Source organism: Bombus flavifrons, chromosome 16, assembly GCF_040668555.2.
Source record: "Bombus flavifrons isolate JBK064 chromosome 16, iyBomFlav1_principal, whole genome shotgun sequence".
Lineage (NCBI taxonomy): Eukaryota > Metazoa > Arthropoda > Insecta > Hymenoptera > Apidae > Bombus > Bombus flavifrons.
The window spans coordinates 3,791,317-3,802,982 of record NC_138457.1 but is presented as its reverse complement, the minus strand read 5'-3'; the positions used below and the strand labels follow the sequence as shown (position 1 = coordinate 3,802,982).

At 25.1% G+C, this 11,666-nt stretch overlaps 1 protein-coding gene across 3 annotated transcripts; it reads left to right on the top strand.

Annotated features, from left to right (window-relative positions):
- The first annotated feature begins 39 nt into the window (after nt 1–39).
- RSG7 (regulator of G-protein signaling 7) lies at nt 40–10,199 on the top strand. Of its 3 annotated transcripts, XR_011175299.1 has the most exons (14): nt 40–2,385; nt 2,747–2,899; nt 3,050–3,275; nt 3,347–3,443; nt 3,535–3,585; nt 3,958–4,113; nt 4,234–4,457; nt 4,565–4,785; nt 4,938–5,051; nt 5,131–5,256; nt 5,383–5,569; nt 5,747–5,839; nt 7,192–7,386; nt 7,827–10,199. XR_011175299.1 is itself a non-coding variant. In XM_069129270.1 (13 exons), the coding sequence occupies exons 3-13, from the start codon at nt 3,057–3,059 to the stop codon at nt 7,255–7,257; spliced, it is 1,554 nt and encodes a 517-aa protein (XP_068985371.1). In that variant the 5' UTR covers nt 40–2,385; nt 2,747–2,899; nt 3,050–3,056; the 3' UTR covers nt 7,258–10,199. The 3 variants fall into 3 exon arrangements, 2 of the variants coding, with proteins under 2 accessions (XP_068985371.1, XP_068985372.1); XM_069129270.1 differs by having other exon boundaries at nt 7,192–10,199; XM_069129271.1 differs by lacking the exons at nt 7,192–7,386; nt 7,827–10,199 and adding an exon at nt 6,492–7,149.
- The last annotated feature ends 1,467 nt before the right edge of the window (nt 10,200–11,666 follow it).

Here is an 11,666-nt window from a genome sequence, read left to right as displayed (position 1 = left end):
ATCTTGAACCAAAGTATCAGCAATATGCTAAATGGAGGATCTAAAACTACGTATTATTTGACTGCTTTAATAGTGCGTGATGGTTTTGTAAGAACACAAGTTCAGCTCATAGAGTCGTTCCAAGGAAATTATATTGTACAAAAGAAAAGATATAGGTAAATCTTATAAATGTTATTGTATATATATAGACAATTTGTAGTGTTTTATACATTAGTTCAGTTCAGTTTTAGTTCAAAGGTTTAAATTTATGAACAGAGAAGGTGAAAAAGATACAGACCCATATACACATTCATGTGTATTAGGGATAATGTTAGTACGTGTTTGATTCTAGTCTAGAAAACAATTGATCTAATATATATTATAGTACGAATAAAAAAACAGCTATAGTTATCAAAACAAAGTTTGAGATCTAACTGCGGTTATTTTGATATTTCAAAATCAATTATTTAAATGTGTTATAGTTAACTTTAGCTTTCATATGATTTGCACATGACCGGAAAACGTTGTGCATAATGTAGAGATGGATGTATATAATTGTAATATTATACTACTATGTGTGTACATGAGCGTGTATATACAACTTAATTAAATAATATATACACACTCATATTAGATGCACACCATGAAAAAATTGTTACTTTTGAAAGCGGTTTGCGTCAATAAGGGAAAAGTATTACAGAAATTGTTATATGTAACATCAGATTTTTATTTATGAATTGTAAAACAATTTCAATATTGACATAATATATTTTTATTATATATAAGTACAGAATATATATATATATATACACGTATATAAGAAGTTCTTGACTTAAACATAAGTCAATGCTTAGACTTGAAATTTGAGTCTTTGTTATTCGAAGAATGTATACTTGTTACATTGTATATTCGTAAAGTTTTTCTTTAATATGTTATTTCTATAAATATATATAGAACACAACTCGTTAGGGAAGAAGGAATGAAATTGACATGATATGAATGTAATTTTATTAAGTCATTGGCCTGTGTCAGGAATTTATTAGTACCAATCATCAGTAACTCATAAATTATGTTTCATATATATTCGTAATCGCGAAACTTACTTTCGTACATTAAAAGCAACCGATGGAATATTACATAACATAAAACTTTAAAGTATTATTTTATAATTAATAACGACTTTATGGAGTTCAAAGTAACGAGTAAATGGATAATACCTAATTATATTTCGTTGAATTTTAACGAAGCATTACGAAAAATTAAAAGAAATATTCAACAGTTATAGTTAGCTATATTCATATATTTCTTCAATCACGAAGCTCTATAACTAAAATTAAAATAAAAAGTCGATTAATGAATAGTACTGTGTTGATTTAGCGATCTTAAAAATATAATTATTGTAATTATTTTACAGATATGTATGTACGTACACGCATGCGCGATTCTATACATTAAGTTCGCATAGAATTCGCGCGCATGAAATGCGTACGCTTACGTTGTGAAATGAATTATGTACAATTTATATATATTGAGAAGGAATTGAATTTAGTAAGAATTTTATCACACCAAGAAATGAAAGAATAAAGATGGTTTACTAACATGTTGCAGTTCAATAATCTCATTAATTAATACACATCGATATTAATACTTGCACATATTAGATATATTTTTATTAAAGACGTATGTAAGCATTTTACATTTTTATGTTTTGCTAAATGTTTAAAATATACGTTATTTTGTAAAAATTCTTATTGTCAAATCAACGAATGATCTTTATTGATTTATCATGTAAATATGTAAATATTCTATTACTAAAGAATACGGTTAACCAACATCATGAATTAGTTAACATTTAAAATTAATTTTTTTAATTTTCACAGATTTTTACATCATTTCCGTTTCTGCTATACATATGAATATGATATGATATGCTTTCTACACCATCGTCGTAGCAACATGAAATTTTACGCGCAGTCGTGGTTCGAATGTACAAAGGAATCTCACGTATATATATGTATAGTAAAAACACCGATCTATTATTTCACCTATCAAAAACAATTTATTATTGGCTTATTTGTAAATTATTGTCATTAATGAAATAATTCGAACAATTTATTCAAAATGGAACAATCTTGTCTAAATGCAATTCTACGGACGAATAGAATGTGTTCATAGTTTTGTGATTTTGGAATATTGATCGTGTAATGAGGAAGATTTGTGCTTCAAATACAGTTTGACTTACAAAAATAAGTTTTCGAATAGATCGTGAAATACTATAGATGCATATTTTTTAATATGGAAAGGTCGAATCATTATTTCTGATAGAGAAATTGCCTATCAAGAAAGAACATGAATGATTGGCACTGTTGATCATTCTAAGATTTAGTTTTTGTTCCTTGAGAGTCGGTAATATTATTATTAACTATCTAATCATTTGTTGAAGTAAAATTTTCTTTGTAAATTAAATTTAATGTGATGATCATTTTTAAAGAATGTATGAAAATTTGATTTTCATTGTGCCTGATTAGAATATGAAATTAATTATAATAACTAGTAAATTCATATATTGTAATTATTATTATATTTTTTCGCTTTTTAATATCAATTTAAATCTAAGAATGCTTAAATTTTTCTGATTTATTGAAATTTACATTTTTCGTGCTATAAATGTATATATAAAACAATGATATATATTGTGACATTGATTTATACACTGAAAATATATTGAAATATAAAGAAATATTTCATTTATATATTTTTTCACCAGCTGTTTCTGCCTCATCTTAGTGAAATGTATAATTGGCATGGCTTTGTGATAGTGAATAGTCAATTAATCGGATATTGGCTTAGGTCTTGATAAATATAATGTAAACAAGACACTTTTCTTTTATTCATGTCATGGAGAATATACTTTTTTAAGGTAAATATATTTCTGTTTTCAGCTAACTAAATTAATTAATAAAACTAGATTTTTTAAATAATAAGGTCAAACACTAGTGGACCTTCTATATTTGTTTTATACCTTGAATAATATAAATGCAATAAAAATCTTTCCAAAATACTGTTTTAGCTTGGATATGGTAACTATGAATTCTGAACAATCGGCATGTCGCCGAAAACCAGGTGAAAATAATGACATTGGAGGAACAGTTGATCGATATAGAAGTAGAGATAATCAAATAGATCAATGTAACAATCAAAATGGCCAAGCAGTTGACAAATCTCCAAGTAGTCCCACATATCATATCACTGCCTCATGTGCCGAAGATACACCTAATTATCTTGTGTATCAGAAAGTAAGAGAGAATATTTTTTTTATAATTTTTAAATGTTCTTATCTTTAATTTTATTTTTCTGTGTATTGTAGATGGAAGATATTGTAGAAAAAATGTCAGATGAAGTTACAGGTGTTCCAGTGAAAACGGTAAAGAATTTTATGACAAAAACACCTTCTGTATTTACTGGTAATATATTACAATTTTATTTGACATTTTATTATTCTTTCTTTATTTTTTAATATAATATTAATGTACTTAATTCTCTTTATTATTTTAGGTACAGATTTAATATCATGGATGATGAAGGCCATGGCTATAGATGATCAAGGTACAATTAAAATATTAAGTACATAAACATTAGGGAAAAATCACAAAATAAAAGGGTTTTTGCTTCTGCTTTCAACTATTAATTATATTATAATTAATCATAGCCTTCAAAGTATAATAGTAGCTTAAAGTAATAGTTATTTATTTAGCTCTTGTCTTAGAATTATTAATTGATTAAAAAAATTTAACTACTACAAAATAAGAGATATGCAATTTGAAGAGGATTACATAAAAAAATGACAAACAATTTAATTGTATAAATAATATTGAATGATTTAATTTCTAAAATGTTCTTTTATTGTTTGATTTTCCCTCATAAATCATATAAAAAGTTATTTGATTTTAACTAATTAGAAATGTATTGATATGATAGAGGCACTTCATGTGGCACATCTTATGGCATCTCATGGATATTTCTTCCCTATTGATGACCACTGCCTTACTGTAAAAAATGATAATACTTTCTATAGGTTTCAAACACCATATTTTTGGCCATCAAATTGTTGGGAACCAGAAAATACTGATTATGGTATGAAAACTATTTTTTTTTTTTTAATTTAGCATTGATTACACAAATATATTTCTTGTACTAATTATATAAATATCAAATTATTTGTAAAAGAATTTATATTTAACTTTAATATTATAGCTGTCTATTTATGCAAAAGAACGATGCAAAATAAAACACGTTTAGAATTAGCAGATTATGAGGCTGAAAATTTAGCTAAGTTGCAGAAAATGTTTTCGAGGAAATGGGAGTTCATTTTTATGCAAGCAGAAGCACAAAGCAAAGTCGATAAAAAACGAGATAAATTAGAAAGAAAAGTACTGGATAGTCAGGAAAGAGCTTTCTGGGATGTATATAGACCAATGGTAATGGTATCTAATTTTATTTGTATTTTTTGAAAAATTATTTCTTATTGAATAATGATCACATATTTAATATAATAGGAAACTTATATAATTATTATATGTTTCAGCCTGGATGTGTTAATACGACAGAAATGGACATTAAGAAAGCATGTCGTACTTATAAACCAATTTCGAAGTTAAACAAACATTTAGGTATGACTAGTACCGACATTCCTTCACATTCAGGATCGTTCTCGATATCATCGATAGAATCGTTAAATAAGGAGATTGAAATGTTGAAATCTAGACTAGATAGATCGAATATAAAGGTCTCGAAAGTTTCAGAAGCGTAAGTAAATATCATCTTTAAATATTATCGAATATTATTGTAAATTTTTGCCAAAACTGTATGATGTTATATAATTAATTTATTTTAAGCAATATTAATTTGTTTAAATTACATATCTTATTTTTAAGTATTTTTAATTTTAATTATTTTAGTCTGATTGCATATTTTGAGCAGTATGTAGAGTATGATCCTTTTTTCATACAACCTGAATTCACAAATCCATGGATATCAGATAATCCTGAAATGTGGGAGCAAGAAAAATTAGCGTACGTGTATTTCTTAATTTATATTATCCTTCTTTATATATACATTATTAAGATAATACATCTGATTTTTTTTAAATAGCAAAGAAATATCAACAAGAAGAGTAAAAAGATGGGGTTTTAGTCTTCAAGAATTGCTACAAGATCCTGTTGGTAGAGAACAATTTATACGCTTTCTGGATAAAGAGTTCAGTGGTGAAAATCTAAAGTAAGTTAATAGTAGGAAGATGTTCTAATTTAGATTGTCATATTCAAGTTTTGGACTAGAATATCTCTATAAAATAAAATACAACTATAGAGATTAAAAATACAAATTCTTCGTTGATATACGTAGATTTTGGGAAGCCGTGCAAGAATTGAAAACATTACCTCAAAAAGAAGTTCAAAATAAAGTGAACGAAATTTGGAATGAGTATTTGGGTCCAGATGCTAGTTGTCCAATTAACGTCGATTGCCAGTCCTATGAGCTAACAAAGAAGCATTTACAGAAACCTGATCGATGGTGTTTCGACATAACAGCGGTACAAATTACAAACAAGATTTTACAAGTTAAAATTAAGAAACTTCGTAGAAAAGATATTTATTCAAGAAATTCATTGAAATATTAAGATCGAATAAATTAAATGTAATAAAAGCTTAGAAATAATAATAATAATGGAGAAAATAATAAAACAATCTTCTGTGGTATTCAATTTTAGGCGCACGTTTATCATCTGATGAAAAGCGATAGTTACTCCAGGTATCTTCGCTCGGAAATGTATAAGGATTTTCTCAGTGGCTCGAAGAAAAAGGTCAATATATCATTTATAAATTATATTTTGACATATTAGATCACTACTATGAGTAGTAGCACCCCGACACGTAGTAGTTATGCAGTTATTAATATAGTTACAATTATTATAATTGTAATTGTTATTGTAACTGTTATTTTAATATTCCTAATGCTGTTATTTTAATTTATAAAACCAATTATGAATATATATATATATTATCATCTTTACTGCTGCCGTCATCATTACCACTAACGTCGTTATTTGTCTTCATCATCGCCATCGTTATGGACGTCTTCGTCACTATCATCTTTGTCTGCATTATCATTATCATTTAGATAAGATATTTTGTATAATATTTCATTACAATATATAGCTTATCGTTATGATATTATTTACTAATTTTTTTTTACTAATTTTGTTGTCGTACAATACTATTTGCATTCTTGTTATATTATTTAAATTTATTTATTTCAATTTTTCGCAATTTTTGTATACAACATTTTTTATATGCATACACAGTATTTGATCTTTTAATGATTATAATCTTGTAGCCTGCTTTTTGAGATATTTGGTTTCCACTGTACTTTGAGATTGTTGTGGAGATAGTTTTTTTATTTAGATAGTTTTTATGTAGCAGATTATTATTTGTATATGTTTTATATTTTTTCAGACATTCTTCAGTCTTTTCTTAATTTAGTTTTTAACTACAGCTTCACTACTGATGTATGTATCACCTAGCTACTTCAAGAAAAGAAATGAAAAATTATAACACTATATTTATATTAACTCCAAGTAAAAAATAGTACAAGTCGGTAACTAACAATTATAAAATATCAGTTTGTAGAAGGTTTGTCAATTTATTTAATGTAATTAGATGATAAAAATAACCCAAACAAATTGCAAAAATAATACTTAATAATATTAATGTTTGTAATTAAATAATTATACATGATTGTGTATGTACATACTCAAGAATCACATTCAAATCTCTAACAGTATCTAAAGATTTCTAACAGTTCTTTTTGCTGGAAACAATTTTTTACTCAACGATGTCAAAAATTTAACTTCATTAGTTTATGCAACCAAAATGTAAAGCTTTTATATTAATGTTACATAATAGACATTATGAATATCATCAACATTATTATCATTATTATCGTCCTCGACATCACTATCGCTGTCAATATTATTAATAACATTTCTGTAGTTCTTTATAATACTTCATAACACTTATATTGTATATACTTAAAACTTCTTAAATAGTAATCCGCTGCAAACTCGAAAGTTTTGTAAACATTTTAAAAAATTAGCTTAAAAAAGAAGTCGTAGCATCTGTTAATAAAATTACATCCTTTGTTCAATTATTTCAGACTTCGGTAAAAGGTATTCGTTCTATTGTATCGTTCAGCGGGCGCAGGGACACAGCCACGTCGTAATCACCAGCTTAAAAATTTTTCATAAATGGTTTTGGGAATCTTTCCAAGTCTCGTGTTATGTTTTCGTATTCAGAATGATTCGAAGAGGAGACAATGCAGTTCATTTTATTACTATCACGCTAAAAAAGAGTAAGTATGCAAAATACTTTAAATCCGCATTTAGCGCAATTTTCCACTTGCTTCCATACAATTTTTTGTAGAATAATTGAGTCTCTTGGAAGCCAAACTGATCAACTCCATTTTTGTAAATTTTTTAATTTTATTATCTATGTATACAATTAATAAATGTTCAATAATAAGGACGTTTAAAGAACGGTGTTTGTAACATCATCTTCTACCTTTTATTTTATGGAATTGATCAGAATGATTCTTAAACAGCTCAGTGATAAATCATACCAAGCCCTGAAATAGGTTTTGTAAATAATTTATTCCAATAGATGTATCATTAGTACAAGCGAAAAATGTATAACTGTATAGAGCAATTCTATAAACATTTATTTATTAAATTACACGTCATTAATGATATTTAATTATTTATAATTATTATAATATATTTTTCCCAAGTATAGGTAGTCTAAATTAAAGTAAACACTACAATTGTAAAATAATAATTCTACATGGAATTCTAAAAAGACTATCAAGAATTTCTCAAATATGAAATTTTGATAAGTTAATATTCCATCGACAAAAATTAATTATGTTCAGGTATGCATATGTTTGAAAGAAAAGAAAAGAGCATCTCAGATTATTAACTGTTACAACAGTCAGAAACTAAAATGCATGATTAACATGTAATGATTAATAATACATTAGTAATTATTATACAATAAAATTTTACTAAAGCACATGTTCCACTATACTCTTCCATATCTTACAAAAATGAAATGTTTGTCAATACAATAAGTATTGTATTAAGTAAAGTAATTGAGATCAAATATTAAAAATATAATTCCTACATTTCTGAGTAACACATAACTCTTGTATGCCTTTGACAATGTTTAAAATCTACAGTATTTGTTTAAGATTAATAAAGAAAGAAACAATAGGATACCACACACCTATTTTCGTATCAATTATATTTTTCATGAATAGACAAATACGCCTGTAGTGAAGAAAATATTATACGAAAAGTTATCAAGCATTTGCAATCTTGTAATATTTATTATATTAAAACGTATTGTAAGCCAGGCATATATTAGAAGAACAAAATGTAATTATAAATATAAGATAGTATAAAAAGAACAATGATGTATGATCTTTTATCTAGCAGTACTTCATTGACCCAAAATTTATAAATAGTGTAAGATTATCTGCAATTTTTTAACATTATTTGAAATTATCTGTAGTCTTTTTATTTATGATGTACGTAATTTAAATTTAGTATAGTGATCGATTGCTCCTGCGTGATCGCAATTAGAAGGTATTTTAAGGTAGTTTGTTAGGGTATTTTAAAGTATTTTTTAAAGACTATAATATTTGGTTGTTTTTAATAGCAAATTAATTTCAAAATATATACTATTCGTTCTATAAAATTTTTTGTCGTTAAGTATTTTTTCTTAATGGAACTAGAAAACTTTAATTTTATCTTTTTTAATGAAATTGAATAACAGTTTATATTATATTTTCGGTAAAATACAGTTTATTTTGGAGCATTACAGAGATGTAATTTACATAAAAGGAAATATAAAATGTCATATAAAAACAAATAAAAAAGAAATTTAGCAGATATCAATGATATTCTTAAATATCAATACTGAAAAGAAACATCAGGCACGCTAGAAGGAACATAAATATGATTCATGTAGGGAATCACAATGACTATATAATAGCACCTGAAATCAAATACATGTAATTCTACTTGTAATGTAAAGCAATAGTGATTAAAATTATTTTCTAATTATTAATAAACTTAAAATATCATTAAATCATATAATTACACATTATTAAAAAAAAATAATAAAGATACCATACTTAACTGCTGAATAAGTATTCAAATTTCATTGCTTATTATAATAAATAACAAATTTTGATTACAGTTCATACATAAATTTTAAGAGAGCAAATCTCTATGACAATAAACATAGTATTTCAGTGATAACGTAAAATAATTGCAGTTAAAAAATATTTCGATAATTATTTTAGTATAATTTTGTAAAGTATTTTGTAGTATTTAATATTATATTATTTAAAATTATTGTACATTAAGATTTCTTTAAGTAATGTGAAAAGGAATATAAAAAATATTTTTTAAGAAACGTGCAGAAAGTTAAACAAAACTTCTGTGAAATATTTTACATATAGTATGTATGTAAAAACATTATATACAGACATAATTCTCTTTATTTTCAGTAGAAAATACATTTGATAATACTTTCTTATTTTTCTTATTTTTTCTCGCTACATTCTATTGTTCTTATTTGTAATCATAATGTCTGATTATTTTATAAATTATTTTAAATAAATGCTACTCAGATATAAAAATTACATTTGTAACACTTAATCATTCGCATTCATTCTTAATATCATTACAAAAATCAGAAATTTTCCCTACAATACAAAAATCTTGTTCAATTAACTCTAAAAGAAAACTATAGTAATTATATATACTGCAATACATAGATGACTTTTTTGTTTCTTAAAATATTAACCAGCATTCAAATAAAAACTTGAACTAAAAAATTGAATGCATATTGACGCATCACGTTTGTACAAAAATGAAGAAATTAATTTTTACCAGAGAGTATGTGCACAGAAATCCAGATCATCAGTGATTAATGATATTGTAATACATGGAAAAATCTATAACTAATATAAATAGAAACAGCTGAGTATTTGGTATAAATATATAATTAAAATTTTCTATGCACATATAATAAACAGAACCTAGTAATTTTTAATCTCTCCTAGTAAAAAGATTCTCTAATAAGTCTATTAATACAATACTTTTCATGATGTAAACAATGACATAAATAATGTAACAATTTATTTATATCATTGTCTTTGTTTCTTTAATATATTTAATACTAAAATTAGAATTAGAACTATTATAGTTTGTATTGGATTAATATTTCTTCAAAAATAAAACTTGTACAGTATTCGAATTTTGAAGACCTTTATGTCTCTGTGATCTATCCAAAAATTCAGATCATTTATAAAAGGTGACTTATTTATTTAAGAGATTGTTCTACTTTTAAAGACCGAAAAAATGTCAACTTTGGAATTTTTACATTTCTTACACATTTAGTGTTTTAAAAACATATTTTGGAAGTAGTTAATTTTAGCCAAATTTAAAAAATTGACAAAACTACTCTTGGATCAATATTACAAGTCTTACTTTTTACAACTTATAGAAGTCACAAGTTTTAAATAGCAAATTTCATATTACTAATTAGCACCATATTGTGTAAAAAAGTAACTATATGTGCAAGGATTAAGATAAATCTACATTTAATCATTTTTGCTGATTAATTGTAAGTTGTGCTTAATTAGTACCATCATTTTGGAAGAATTTTCAGACAAAGTGTGATGGACAATACAGCTATGATATGTAATCTCTGATTATCTATGATATTAATAGTAATGGATCATAATTTTTACTTTAAAGTAGCTAAAATATCAATAACTATATATACATTTCTTCACAGGAAACTTTCAAAAATGTCCTTAAAGTAGCCTATTCAAAGTATAATATCTCTTTACAGTTAATGAAGTATATAAAAATATATTGAAACTAGCTAGAAAAATTTCAGTAATAGTAAAAGTATTGCACAATAACAGTTCTACTTAACATGTATTAATGTATGATATTTCTGGAAAGACATGTGTAACTCAGTAATACATTGTATATAGATTGTACTATAATATTGGACGAAATTAGTATACCAACAAGTTTAAGCACCAAGAAATCATTGAAAATTGATAATAGTATACAAAAGAATACTTTGGTATAATTATAAATTCCTAAAAAGCTTTCTCACAAATAGTAAATTCATTTTTATTTTTTTCTTTGTTTAAACATAATATTAATCTTTTTGCCAATTTTAGCAAAAGTTATCAAGCATTATTTAACTATTAGAAAATCATAATGATTCAATTTCATTAATGGCTAGTAAACTTGAGATGTTAAACTTTAATGATATCATAATAAAGTTACGTTTGTGCATTACTATACCGATTATATTAAAATATCCTTGTTGCTATAATTGTTTGTTTTGGAATTGTATACAATACGATTGATATGTAATCATGACTTAAAATTTTAAATCATATAATAAATTTTATATTAATACGTAAACGTAGGGTTAATATATTCTTATTTCTACTTTTATCTTGTCCATATAATTTCATTATTAACATCAAATATGACTGCATATATGCCCATTTACAACCATAACAGTAAAATAATTAAG

Coding starts and splice junctions, on each gene's coding strand:
- RSG7 (XM_069129270.1), top strand. CDS start 3,057: ATGGTAACTATGAATTCTGAACAATCGGCATGTCGCCGAAAACCAGGT. Junction 3,586..3,957: donor CATGGCTATAGATGATCAAG/GTACAATTAAAA, acceptor TTGATATGATAG/AGGCACTTCATGTGGCACAT. Junction 4,114..4,233: donor ACCAGAAAATACTGATTATG/GTATGAAAACTA, acceptor TTAATATTATAG/CTGTCTATTTATGCAAAAGA.